At 41.0% G+C, this 15,046-nt stretch overlaps 1 protein-coding gene across 3 annotated transcripts in view; it reads left to right on the top strand.

Annotated features, from left to right (window-relative positions):
- Positions 1–15,046, top strand: part of LOC129855798 (ankyrin repeat and fibronectin type-III domain-containing protein 1) — a 285,590-nt gene that overhangs the window by 75,669 nt on the left and 194,875 nt on the right. For all 3 annotated transcript variants that reach the window (XM_055923840.1, XM_055923833.1, XM_055923824.1), the window contains one exon: positions 10,428–10,609. In XM_055923840.1, coding sequence (XP_055779815.1) covers positions 10,428–10,609 — 182 coding nt within the window. The remainder of the gene's footprint in view (positions 1–10,427; positions 10,610–15,046) is intronic.

Below are 15,046 nucleotides of genomic sequence, written 5' to 3'. Positions count from 1 at the left end.
TTCTAAATGGTTGGGATGTTTTCCTCTCCTCCCTCTCTAAGCCACAGCCCTTCAGATTTGCTGACTATGACTTGGAGGTACAGCGCTGTCAATTTGCCCAATAGCCTGCCGTGATGGATGTCCACAACCCATCTAATTCATCTCAAGCCAAACACTTTGCAAATGCCATCTTTTTTTCTTCTTTTTTTTACTACCTGGCTGGCAGATTCAGCAGTGTTTGGCTTGGGAGGATTTCAAATAACACTTGTTCGGCACTATCAGCTCCATAGCTGCCTGCTAAAATCCTCGGTGTATCCTGTAGAAGGGTTTAGACATGGTCTGTGTCCTTCTTGGAGTTTTGTAAGAGAGGGAAAAGGAGGGGGTTGAGGGAGAGGTAGAGAAATGGAAAGAGAGAGCGAGAGAAAAAAGAAAAGGAAAGAGCGGAGAGGGAAAGAAAGAAAGAGAGAGAGAGAGCGCCGAGACAGGGCTTTCCCAACTCATCTCACTTGGCATGTGGGAAGAAGTAATTTATTTCCCTCCGCTGGTTTCTTATCTGGCAAAGGGGGGTCATTGGGAGAACCAGCGAGCGGAGGTGCCTACACGGGAGCCTCGCTGTGAGGGTCTGATCCCGCCAGCACACACAACGCGCTGGGGAGCTCTGCCCAGCAGCCAGTTCAACAGCATCACCGCCGGCGTTTACCTCTGTCCCTGAGGGAGAGGTCACCTGGCTCTCACACACACACACACACACACACACACACACACACACACACACACACACACACACACACACACACACACACACACACACACACACACACACACACACACACACACACACACACACACACACACACACACACACACACACACATACTGAAATTAAATGAACATATATATGCGCACACACGCATCCACACAGACTCACACAGACACACACACACACACACACACACATGCACACACATAAACTACAGTATAATTATTTTTCCCTCACACTCATTTTCTCCTCTCTGAAAACACAAACAGACACATAAGAGTTTCTCTCACACACAAATAGCCTGAAGACAAATAAATAAAATGAAATAAAATAGTATATAGGGAGTAGAAAATAACATGGCTACACAGTATATAGGGAGTGAAAAATAACATGGCTATATACGGTATATAGGGAGAAGAAAATAACATGGCTATACAGTATATAGGGAGTAGAAAATTACATGGATATACAGTATATAGGGAGTAGAAAATAACATGGCTATACAGTATTTAGGGAATAGAAAATAGCATGGCTATATACAGTATAGAGGGAGTAGAAAATAACATGGCTATACAGTATATAGGGAGTAGGAAATAACATGGCTATATACAGTATAGAGGGAGTAGAAAATAATATGGCTATATACAGTATATAGGGAGTAGAAAATAACATGGCTATACAGTATATAGGGAGTAGAAAATAACATGGCTATATACGGTATATAGGGAGTAGGAAATAACATGGCTATATAAGGTATATAGGGAGTAGGAAATAACATGGCTATACAGTATATAGGGAGTAGAAAATAACATGGCTATATAAGGTATATAGGGAGTAGGAAATAACATGGCTATACAGTATAGAGGGAGTAGAAAATAACATGACTATACAGTATAGACGGAGTAGAAAATAACATGGCTATATAAGGTATATAGGGAGTAAAAAATAACATGGCTATACAGTATATAGGGAGTAGAAAATAACATGGCTATATACGGTATATAGGGAGTAGAAAATAACATGGCTATATACAGTATAGAGGGAGTAGAAAATAACATGGCTATACAGTATATAGGGAGTAGAAAATAACATGGCTATACAGTATATAGAGAGTAGAAAATAAAATGGCCATATACAGTATAGAGGGAGTAGAAAATAACATGGCCATATACAGTATAGAGGGAGTAGAAAATAACATGGCTATATACAGTATATAGGGAGTAGAAAATAACATGGCTATACAGTATATAGGGAGTAGAAAATAACATGGCCATATACAGTATAGAGGGAGTAGAAAATAACATGGCTATATACAGTATATAGGGAGTAGAAAATAACATGGCTATATACAGTATATAGGGAGTAGAAAATAACATGGCCATATACAGTATAGAGGGAGTAGAAAATAACATGGCTATACAGTATATAGGGAGTAGGAAATAACATGGCTATATACAGTATAGAGGGAGTAGAAAATAACATGGCTATATAGAGTATAGAGGGAGTAGAAAATAATGTGGCTATATACAGTATATAGGGAGTAGAAAATATCATGGCTATACAGTATATAGGGAGTAGGAAATAGCATGGCTATATACAGTATAGAGGGAGTAGAAAATAACATGGCTATATACAGTATATAGGGAGTAGAAAATAACATGGCTATATACAGTATAGAGGGAGTAGAAAATAACATGGCTATATACAGTATATAGGGAGTAGAAAATAACATGGCTATACAGTATATAGGGAGTAGGAAATAACATGGCAATACAGTATATAGGGAGTAGAAAATAACATGGCTATACAGTATAGACGGAGTAGAAAATAACATGGCTATATAAGGTATATAGGGAGTAGAAAATAACATGGCTATACAGTATATAGGGAGTAAAAAATTAACATGGCTATACAGTATATAGGGAGTAGAAAATAACATGGCTATATACGGTATATAGGGAGTAGAAAATAACATGGCTATATACAGTATAGAGGGAGTAGAAAATAACATGGATATACAGTATATAGGGAGTAGAAAATAACATGGCTATACAGTATATAGGGAGTAGAAAATAACATGGCTATACAGTATATAGGGAGTAGAAAATAACATGGCCATATACAGTATAGAGGGAGTAGGAAATAACATGGCTATATACAGTATAGAGGGAGTAGAAAATAACATGGCTATATACAGTATAGAGGGAGTAGAAAATAACATGGCTATATACAGTATAGAGGGAGTAGAAAATAACATGGCTATATACTGTATAGAGGGAGTAGAAAATAACATGGCTATATACAGTATATAGGGAGTAGAAAATATCATGGCTATACAGTATATAGGGAGTAGGAAATAACATGGCTATATACAGTATATAGGGAGTAGGAAATAACATGGCTATATACAGTATAGAGGGAGTAGGAAATAACATGGCTATATACAGTATAGAGGGAGTAGAAAATAACATGGCTATATACTGTATAGAGGGAGTAGAACATAACATGGCTATATACAGTATATAGGGAGTAGAAAATATCATGGCTATACAGTATATAGGGAGTAGGAAATAACATGGCTATATACAGTATATAGGGAGTAGAAAATTACATGGCTATATTAAGTATATAGGGAGTAGTAAATAACATGGCCATATAAAGTAGATAGGGAGTAGAAAATAACATGGCCATATAAAGTATAGAGGGAGTATAAAATAACATGGCCATATAAAGTATATAGGGAGTAGAAAATAACATGGCTATATAAAGTATATAGGGAGTAGAAAATAACATGGCTATATACAGTATAGAGGGAGTAGAAAATAACATGGCTATATACAGTATAGAGGGAGTAGAAAATAACATGGCTATACAGTATATAGGGAGTAGAAAATAACATGGCTATATACAGTATATAGGGAGTAGAAAATAACATGGCTATACAGTATATAGGGAGTAGAAAATAACATGGCCATATACAGTATAGAGGGAGTAGAAAATAACATGGCTATACAGTATATAGGGAGTAGGAAATAACATGGCTATATACAGTATAGAGGGAGTAGAAAATAACATGGCTATACAGTATATAGGGAGTAGAAAATAACATGGCTATATACAGTATAGAGGGAGTAGAAAATTACATGGCTACATAAAGTATATTGGGAGTACAAAATAACATGGCTATACAGTATATAGGGAGTACAAAATAACATGGCTAAATACAGGGAGTACCAGTACTGAGTCGATGTGCAGGGGTACGAGGTAATTGAGTTAGCAATGTACTGTACATATTGGTATGGGTAAAGTGACTAAGCAGAAGGATAGTAAATAAACAGTAGTAGCAGCGTATTTGGTGAGTGTGAAAGTGTGTGTTTGTGTGTGAGTGTGTGGCGTCTGTATGCATGTGTGTGAATGTTATGTGTGTTGGTGTGTCAGTGTGAGTGTGTGGGTAGAGTCCAGTGTGTGTGCATAGAAGGGTCAATGAAAGAGAGTAAGTGCAAAAAAGGGTCTATGCAGGTAGTCCGGGTAGCCATTTGATTAGCTATTTAGCAGTCTTGCTTAGATGTATTTTGGCTTTTCAGGGTCCTCTTAGTTCCAGACTTCCTGTGTGGTAGCAGGGAGAACAGTCTATGGCTTGGGTGGCTGGAGTCTTTGACAATTTTTTGGGCCTTCCTCTAACACCGCCTGGTATCGAGGTCCTGGATGGCAGGATGCTCGGCCCCAGTGATGTACAGGGCCGTACACACTACACTCTGTAGAAACTTGTGGTCGGATGCCAAGTTGCCATACCAAGAGGTGATGCAACCAGTCAAGATGCTCTCGATGGTGCAGCTGTAGAACTTTTTGAGGATCTGAGGGCCCATGCCACATCTTTTAGGCATCCTGAGGAGGAAGAGGCGTTGTTGTGTCGTCTTCATGACTGTGTTGGTGTGTTTGGAACATGATAGATCCTTAGTGATGTGGACACTGAGTAACTTGAAGCTCTCTACCCACTCCACTTCGATGTGAATGGGGGCATGCTCGGCCCTCTGTTTCCTGTAGTCCATGATCAGCTCCTTTGTCTTACTCATGTTGAAGGAGAGGTTGTTGTCCTAGCACCACACTGCCAGGTCTCTGACCTCCTCCCTAAGGCTCATCGTAGTCGGTGATCAGGCCTACCACTGTTGTGTCGTCAGCAAACTTAATGATGGTGTTGGAGTTGTGTGTGGCCACGCAGTCGTGGGTGAACAGGGAGTACAGGAGGGGACTAAGCACGCACCCTTGAGGGACCCACGTGTTGAGGGTCAGCGTGGCGGATGTGTTGTTGCTTACCCTCACTACCTGGTGCGACCAGTCAGAAAGTCCAGGATCCAGTTGCAGAGGGAGGTGTTTAGTCCCAGGATCCTTAGCTTATGGTTGAGCTTCGAGAGCACTATGGTGTTGAGCGCTGAGCTGTAGTCAATGAACAGCATTCTCACGTAGGTATTACTTTAGTCACTACCTTTGCCATAGTGAAGTGTGGATTGATGTGCAGTATTCACTCAGTGCCTTCTCATGCAATAATGTGACATTTGGACAGAGCACAGTCCCTCATTAGTTGTGTTTGGGGAGCATTCCCTTCAGAAGGTCAGTGTAAATACTGCATTAAGACGGAATACATTACCCAGCATACCGCACAGACAGTTTGGGCACAACAAATGTTACCTAAATATACGGCTCTAACAGATTTTCTTCTTCTTCTTCTTCTTCTTCTTCTTCTTCTTCTTCTTCTTCTTCTTCTTCTTCTTCTTCTTCTTCTTCTTCTTCTTCTTCTTCTTCTTCTTCTTCTTCAATTGTTCAGTTCAACTATGTTCAACTGTATTCTGCCATGAACTAATCAAATGAACTTGAATCTTCTATACTGACCAAGAACAGTGTTCTTACTATAATACTGTTTGCTCTGAGCACTGACATGCTTCGGTTGGCGCACAAGGCGTATTAGCCCAGTGTTTCACAACCTTGGGACTTCCTCCTTGGGGCACCACATCAAAGTAGCACCGTAGAACTGACCAAATGTATGTCATCTCAGGGAGTGGTCAGCAACATCTCATGGTTCGACGCCGAGTCCATCCATGGACCAGAGGTTGAGAAACACTGTACTAGTCTGCACATAGGGGACGTGACTTTGACATTTCTCTGAATTTAATTAGGTTAGATTTGTGTTTTGACAGCTTCATTGGAGATAATTATCATGACTGACATGTATGGTCCTGTTTGGCTCAGTGTGTAAGAGCATGGCGCTACCCAGGCGTGGACTTAGTGATTTGGAGGCCACAGGCAAAGGCCAGTCTGAGCTCCTCCTCCATCCCCGCCGCCCCTCCTATAACATTTTGTTTATGGGTTTTATAGTAAAGACACAATTTAACTGTACAAATGTATTACCTTTTAATGTGCCGTTGAACACAACCAGCCATGGTGTTTTCATACGATTGTCAAACAAATCACTTCAAAAAGTAGGTTACCAAAATATTTCCACATCCGAACAGCGCACGGTACACTCGCCAATTCTTCTTCAATTCACAGGTGGCTGAGACTATCTCACCGGAGAAAGCATCTGAGTGAGCGAAACTCTTTTTGTCCAGACAGCATCAGATACATGGGCTACACATACATGTCCTCTGCCTCTGTCTCGACGACGATGGCAGTATTATCATCAGCACCTGTCTTTTTACTCAATAAATGTGTATTGTATCCCCCTAGAGTCTAAGGGCCAGGGGCTGGGTTTCTACTAAGTTAGCCTCGTTGAGAACCAGGCATCCCTAATATGGGTAAGCCTGGGGAAGTTCATGGCAGAAAAATAGCTAAAAAGGGAGGGAGAACTGGTGTAAATCAGTGAAGCCTTGCTACACAGCAAATCAATCAAATGCCTAGCTTGAGCGGAGCCCCAATTGTGCTCTCTAGATTAGTGTCGTAGGTGCAACAGTGCGTGCCGATTCTTTTTACAGTCTATGGTGAGGAGGGCTGGGAAATCGCAGATTTTTTTTGAAACCACATCAAATTATGTTGATATATGTCGATGTTGTGTATAGAGCACACTTCTGACAAAGCAGAATTCAGTTTTTCTTCCATTTTCTACAATGTTGCAAACTAGCATACGGAACAACTCTCTGCAAAATGTGTCCTTCCCAGTCTGAAAACACTGATTAACATAACGCATAGCAGCAACGGGCATGTGGGGGGAGGGTTCTTGAAATGTGACCGACCTGCTCGATTCGGTCTTATGTAGCAACATTATTATTATTAATATTTTTTTTTTTTTTTTTTTTTACATTGGATAAAAGTAGAGATTCAGAGCCAGAACATGGTATATAATACACTGCAGTTGAGGAACTAATGTGAAAGTAATTCTGCTTTGAAAGTTGATGAACTTGTAACCCCACTTTTGAGAAAATGGCCCTTAAAGGTTTTGGGACACCTACTGGAGAGCTCTTCTTTGTCTACACCCATTCAGCATTGATAACACCCTCTTAAGCCTTAGCCCCACCAACCTCTTTGGGGATTCACATGTGAGGCCATGTGCTAAACCAAAGATTTTAAGACTAAAGGCTGGTTTTTACTTCGTCTGTCGACATGTCGAGATGAGGAGCTGACATACAGTTGCCGGAGTGATATCATGAACATTCTGTTGTCGTCCGACATCAAACTTGTCGTTGTCGCTATGAAAAAGGTATAAACGCAAAACGACAGGCTGCATGACATCAGCAGCCTGGGGTCCAAAATAGCATAACTGCTGCATTTTATTAACGCCAATAATCTCATCCGTATAAAAATGAAATTAGCAATGACAATCTAGCTTGTTATAAGGTGTAAACGGTACAGTGAAATGGTTACTTGCATAGTGGAGACTTTTATTTAGCTAGCTAGCTAAACAATTAACCATAATCCCAACTCATAACGGAACCCTGTACCCTGTATTAATACCCTGTATTAATCTACAGGTAGCTAAAGCTAACCAACTAGGTTCAATGTTAGCTAGCTAGCTAGCTAACATTAGGCTATAACTAGCAATGCAAATGGATTTGAGATATGAATAATATTACTACACATATCATACACGTAACGATAGCGAGCCAGCAAACTAACAGTACGCTTTAACTTGCAATGAAACCGACTTTCTGACAAAATTAGAAACCAAGAAACATAATATCTGAAAATGTAGCCAGCTAGAGTCTCTTACCCGTATGTATACATGGATGAATGCTTCACCCTCTCTGTCACATATGCCATGGTTATCCATAGTTTGAAAATGTAATCCAGACAGGTGTTTTATACAACAGCCTTCTATGTTCTCTTTTCGACTCCCTCTGCATTTGCAATCAAACACTATCATACTCTGCTTCCGCCGGGGATTCCACTGATTTCAAACCTCCGTCCTCCAGAAGGTGAAGAGCCTTAGCAACACTTGTGCAGTTCTTCGTGATGTCTTTCAAAAAAGCTGATTTAGAAAGGATTACCTACACATACTAAGCAGTTTATGTTATAGACAGAAGCGTGCCACACGGCAGACCAATCCAACCTCATCTCTCGGCATGTCCAGCCCACCCATTATCTCAGCCAATCATGGCTACCGGGAAGGTTCCTGCCTTTTTCTGTGGCTAAACCAACTAGGCTCGTAATGATTTTGTTTTCTTTCGTATTTGTTTTTAAGGCACATGAAAGTTTCACATGTTCCAGAAGGAATTTCATGCCCCCAAAAAACGTATTTTGATAAAAAAGAAAAATAATGTTCAAATGCCTCTCCTGTGAAGTAGTGACGTGCAACCTAGTTTCCTGAAACGAGTCACAAATATAACATCCAATAAAAACGTGGCTCTCAGCAGACCGTTCAAACCGTTTTTGCAATGCAATATTCTCCAGACCTCCAAGGGTGATTATGGAGGTATGGCAACACGAGACTACTACTAAACTAACATATGGAATGGTTTTATGATGGTCATACCAAAGATAATTTTGCTATTTAGTTTTAGTTTTAGGACCCATATAGGTATATAAAAAAATAAAAATAAACATTTGATGAAACATTGAATTTGGCCTTACTGCTATTAACACATAACACATTAACGCATTGAACAGAGAATACAATGTTTTATCAAAAGAAAGTATGTTTTGAAGTGTCTGTCCTATATCTGCGAGATATAAGAAAGCTCAGGAATTTCAAAAAAAATATTTGTACAGTGGAATTACCTGTATACCTTTGACGTGGAAATGCCCTATTTACTTCCATACATTTTTGGGCCAAGTACCAGGGTACCTTCAGACACTTGTGAACAAACACCATCGTGTTCGTGTGAGTCTCATCTTTCCATAGAGGGGTCATATTCATTTTTAGGTCAAACCGTTCAGACGCTACAGACGTTTTCGTGAGAAGACCAATTTTTGAGCTATCTCCTGGTCTGACAAACACTGCTGTAGATCTGCTACCTTGCTCCTCAGGTGCGAAAGGCCGACATCAGTGAAACATATTAGACAGATTTTGATTTATTATGCCTTGAGAGGAGCATGGGGGGCCATCAAGCAGAACAATTATTTGAATCTTTTTTTATGCCTAGCTCATGAGACCCCTTGATGAAGTGAGGCCTGAGGCGATTGCCTCTACTGTCTAATGGCAAGTCTGCCTAATAGTGGCGCTAGCAACGCCAAGTTCATGGGTTCAAGTCCATCTGGGATGACAGGACAATGTATGCATTCACTGCACGCCGGCTAAAAGTGACTGCTAAGTGCCATATATACATTTATGACTCGGTTTTTGCTGTTACAGCCTATTAATGTTGATTGTGGCTTTGTGTGAATGCGTTATTCTGAGTAAGGCCTATTAGACTTGTTATAGTGTTGCCACAGATATTGATTTACTACCGTTTGACTACTCTCTTATTTCATTATATTGAGATGAAAACCTTGGTGATTATGATTGTTATTGATCTGTATAGAAATTGGTAGGTGGTTCTCTTTTTGTATTGATCATATGGTTCAGCACGTGCCACATAAATGCGATGTAATTCATTGGTGTGTGCCTATGTTTTTCCTATTACACACTTGTACAGTTGTGTATTAGAAATGTGTTTCTTGCGTATCCCAACACCCCCCCCCCCCCCGAGACACCTGCAGAGAGTTGGGTTCAGAGCCAGGGTGCATCATTTACCAGCGTCCCTGAAGCAATTGGAGTAAATGAGGCGTTCATGTGGTGTCGGAGTTGTCGGAAATACTAGGTTCTGACTGGGAAGTTCCACTTGAACGACCCTCCAAGTCGGAATTATAAGTCGGAAAGTTTGAGAAACTTTTATTACCAGAGTAGCCGAGTTGTACGGTTTCATCACAGGAATCTTCTCAACCAAAATATGAGAACATAACAGTTTTTGAAAAATACAACCGTGTCAATGTTAATAATGTAGCTAGTTTGTCCATATTGTTAATGTTAAGCAAGCTAGCTAACTTTATTATTAGCAAACTTAGCAAGCTTATCTAGGTAGCAAAGAAAATGTATCTGGTCGGTTACAAAATTCAAACCAGCGACCTTTAGGTTACTGGCCCAACACGCTAACCTCAAGGCTACCTGCTGCCCCATACAGTTTATATCAACTCTAAGTCAATAAAAGAACATATGCTGAAAGTCCATATTATTGTATTGTTATATTACTGATGACCTGTTATTGATTTGTCTCACCACCAGGTCGTTGGAGAGGAAGCTGCAGAGGCCTCTATTGGCCAAGTCCCGGACACTACCCAGCATCCCCCAGTCCCCTACCGTGGCCAGGGTCCACCACTCAGACCTGATTGATGGGAGTCCTCCTCGCAGGACGTCTTTGGCCAGCAACAGCAATCAGCCCAAGGCCTGCACTTTGCCCCCTGAAGGTTAGAAAACACCTTTCTTTCTCACTCACTCACTCACACACACACACACACACACACACACACACACACACACACACACACACACACACACACACACACACACACACACACACACACACACACACACACACACACACACACACACACACACACACACAAACAAACAACCACAGGAAAGGCCTGCTTCACACAGTGCTTTTGGGGGCTGTCTTTTAATGTCCATAAGTAGCTTACCTTGTAACCTTTTCCTCGGGCTAATTGTGCATAGGCAGAAGTGTCTGGTGAACGAGAAAGGCTTACTTACCTTGAGACATAATTGTTAAGATGGTAGCTAACTGTTTTGTGTAAGTGTGTCTCTGTATTAAAAAACACACGGCAACTCTCGAAGCATTCGGAACACGGCACAGCAGACTTTGGAGAGATGGCCCGCTGTTTCCTAGGACTCTCTGACATTCCCGCCAGTGACGCACACCTAGCTCAAATGTTTCACATCCAAACGGCGGTCTGGATACTGATAGAAAACTGGTCGTCAGTTCAGAGGGGAGGCAGAGCTCGACGAAGCCGTCTGATTCCTGTCAGATACGCGGTGAGACACGTCTTCCAATCTCTTCCCCTCGCACTTCTGTAATTCCCCCGCGCCTTTGATATCTGATTCCCTTGTTACAAAGCACGCCCGCTTCCCAGACAGGGCACATGTCTGTCTGTCGTGGATCAATTCTATTTTTACATCAAATGCGTATATTTCCTTCACCCGAACCAGTATCTCTAGATTGGATAGATGATAAGATGGATGATGACACATGGAAGTTCAAAAGGCAAGCGCTGCTGATCTAGACATTCTGAATGTCAGAATGACATGCATTCTGAATGTATTCAGACCCCTTCACTTTTTCCACATTTTGTTACGTTACAGCCTTATTCTAAAATGCATTGAATTGTTCAATCTACACACAATACCTCAAAACTGTTTTTTTGAAATGTTAGAAAATGTATTACAAATAAAACACTTAAATATCACATTTACATAGGTATTCAGACCCTTTACTCAGTACTTTGTTAGAGCATCTTTGGCAGCGATTTCAGCCTCAAGTCTTCTTGGGTATGACGCTACAAGCTTGGCACACTTTTATTTTGAGAGTTTCTCCCATTTTTCTCTGCTCTCAAGTCCGGGCTCTGGCTGGGCCACTCAAGGACATTCAGAGACTGTACTTAGGGTTGTTGTCCTGTTGGAAAGTGAGCCTTCGCCCCAGTCTGAGGTCCTGAGCGCACTGGAGCAGGTTTCCATCAAGGATCTCTCTGTACTTCAACTGTGGGATCTTATATAGACAGTTGCGTGTCTTTCCAAATCATGTCCAATCAATTTAATTTACCAGGTGGACTCCAATCAAGTTGTAGAAACATCTCAAGGATGATCCATGGAAACAGGATGCACCTGAGCTCAATTTCGAGTCTAAAGCAAAGGATCTGAATACTTATTTAAATAAGGTATTTCTGTTTTTTTATTTGTAATAAATTAGCAAACATTTCAAAAAAACTTTTTTCTCTTTCTTATTGTAGGGTATTGTGTGTAGATGTTTTATTTAATCCATTTTAGAATAAGGCTGTAACGTATCAAAATGTAGAAACGTGAAAGGGTCTGAATTCTTTCCGATAGGCTGTATTTTCTATTGATGGACATGAAGCTATTTTATAGTTTCTTATCAAGTCTTATGCGCTGATAACAAAGTAAAATAGACCTTAGCGTAGATAAGACTGGCATAGCCAACAGGCTTGGCTATAGCCTACTTTAAGAGTTAGGAAATAAGCCTAAATGCAAGGCAAATGGAAACTATGGAGTTTCAGTGCAAAATTAATACATCATTTAACAGATAAGTGAATGTTGGTTGTATATAGAAAGTCGTATGCCAACTTGACTTTTTGCTGCATTGTGAAAGGTATGGCACAAAACAATAGCATTAAACACCAGCTCCCCACATTCCAGAGGCTTCTCTGTGAAATTATCACCCACGCGCCACATTCCCAGTTTCCTCGGCAGACCTGACAACTGTCAGAGAGCCGTCAGCAGGAGCGGAGGGATTGCCAGTTCAGGGCGCCAGAGGCTACGTCGGAGCAGTCTCGCATAAGCCAGAGCCAGCCTGACTCGTTTGACTCTCCGACTCGCCTGACCCTCTCCCCCAAAAATATGTCCCCATAAAACCGAGCCATTAACCTGAGTTGTTCCTAATAAATTCTGTGGTATGTTCCATTTGGGGATATGAAAGTTTAACGTGATTGATGACATTATTGTGTCTGTCAGGAGTGCTTTTTCATGTGCCAGCGTATTTGCTGTTTAAAGGGAACGAGCTAGCACGGGTTCCCTTTGAAACAGGAGGCTCCCTGAAAGTTTCCTTATTGCTCTTGCAAGAGGCAGGCAGGCATGCAGGCAAGGCATTGGTTTGGGAGATATTTTCTTAGCAGCAGTATAATCTTTCATAACCCACTCTAGGGCCACCCTGTGCCAGTCAGCCTGCCGGAGCTGTCACTTTGTGAGTCACTGAACCGACTCGCTCCCTCCCCCACTCTCTCCTCTTATTTCCCACTGTATGACTGCAGGGGGAAAGAAAGAAAACATTTAAGAAGAATGAGGAGGCTAAGGCAAGTAGAGTAGAAAACACCATTAAAAAATCAAATTTAGAGTAGAAATATGCCCAAATCAGCTAGTTTCTGATTCAGAAACAGTTGTAGTGAACCCCTCTCCTTCTTGCCTTCTCTCTCTCTCTCTCTCTCTCTCTCTCTCTCTCTCTCTCTCTCTCTCTCTCTCTCTCTCTCTCTCTCTCTCTCTCTCTCTCTCTCTCTCTCTCTCTCTCTCTCTCTCTCTCTCTCTCTCTCTCTCTCTCTCTCTCTCTCTCTCTCTCTCTTTTTCTTTTTCTTTTTCTTGTCAATTCAATTCAATTCAAGGGGCTTTATTGGCATGGGAAACATGTGTTAACATTGCCAAAGCAAGTGAGGTAGATAATAATATACAAGTCAAATAAACAATAAAAATGAACAGTAAACATTACACATACAGAAGTTTCAAAACAATAAAGACATTACAAATGTCATATTATATATATGCAGTGTTGTAACAATGTACAAATGGTTAAAGCACACAAGTTAAAATAAATAAACATAAATATGGGTTGTATTTACAATGGTGTTTGTTCTTCACTGGTTGCCCTTTTCTGGTGGCAACAGGTCACAAATCTTGCTGCTGTGATGGCACACTGTGGAATTTCACCCAGTAGATATGGGAGTTTATCAAAATTGGATTTTTTTTCGAATTCTTTGTGGATCTGTGTAATCTGAGGGAAATATGTCTCTCTAATATGGTCATACATTGGGCAGAAGGTTAGGAAGTGCAGCTCAGTTTCCACCTCATTTTGTGGGCAGTGAGCACATAGCCTGTCTTCTCTTGAGAACCATGTCTGCCTACGGCGGCCTTTCTCAATAGCAAGGCTATGCTCACTGAGTCTGTACATAGTCAAAGCTTTCCTTAAGTTTGGGTCAGTCACAGTGGTTAGGTATTCTGCCACTGTATACTCTCTGTTTAGGGCCAAATAGCATTCTAGTTTGCTCTGTTTTTTTGTTAATTCTTTCCAATGTGTCAAGTAATTATCTTTTTGTTTTCTCATGATTTGGTTGGGTCTAATTGTGCTGTTGTCCTGGGGCTCTGTGGGGTGTGTTTGTGTTTGTGAACAGAGCCCTAGGACCAGCTTGCTTAGGGGACTCTTCTCCAGGTTCATCTCTCTGTAGGTGATGGCTTTGTTATGGAAGGTTTGGGAATCGCTTCCTTTTAGGTGGTTGTAGAATTTAACGGCTCTTTTCTGGATTTTGATAATTAGTGGGTATCGGCCTAATTCTGCTCTGCATGCATTATTTGGTGTTCTACGTTGTACACGGAGGATATTTTTGCAGAATTCTGCATGCAGAGTCTCAATTTGGTGTTTGTCCCATTTTGTGAAATCTTGGTTGGTGAGCGGACCCCAGACCTCACAACCATAAAGGGCAATGGGCTCTATGACTGATTCAAGTATTTTTAGCCAGATCCTAATTGGTATGTTGAAATTTATGTTCCTTTTGATGGCATAGAATGCCCTTCTTGCCTTGTCTCTCAGATCGTTCACAGCTCTGTGGAAGCTACCTGTGGTGCTGATGTTTAGGCCGAGGTATGTATAGTTTTTTGTGTGCTCTAGGGCAACGGTGTCTAGATGGAATTTGTGGTCCTGGCGACTGGACCTTTTTTGGAACACCATCTCTCTCTCTCTCTCTCTCTTTTTCTTTTTCTTGTCTCTCTCTCTCTTTTTCTTTTTCTTGTCTCTCTCTCTCTTTTTCTTTTTCTTGTCTCTCTCTCTCTCTTTTTCTTTTTCTTGTCTCTCTCTCTCTTTTTCTTGTCTCTCTCTCTCTCTTTTTCTTTTT

This window comes from Salvelinus fontinalis, chromosome 1 (assembly GCF_029448725.1).
Source record: "Salvelinus fontinalis isolate EN_2023a chromosome 1, ASM2944872v1, whole genome shotgun sequence".
In the NCBI taxonomy this organism is placed as follows: Eukaryota; Metazoa; Chordata; class Actinopteri; order Salmoniformes; family Salmonidae; genus Salvelinus; species Salvelinus fontinalis.
This window is presented reverse-complemented; position numbering and strand designations above follow the sequence as displayed.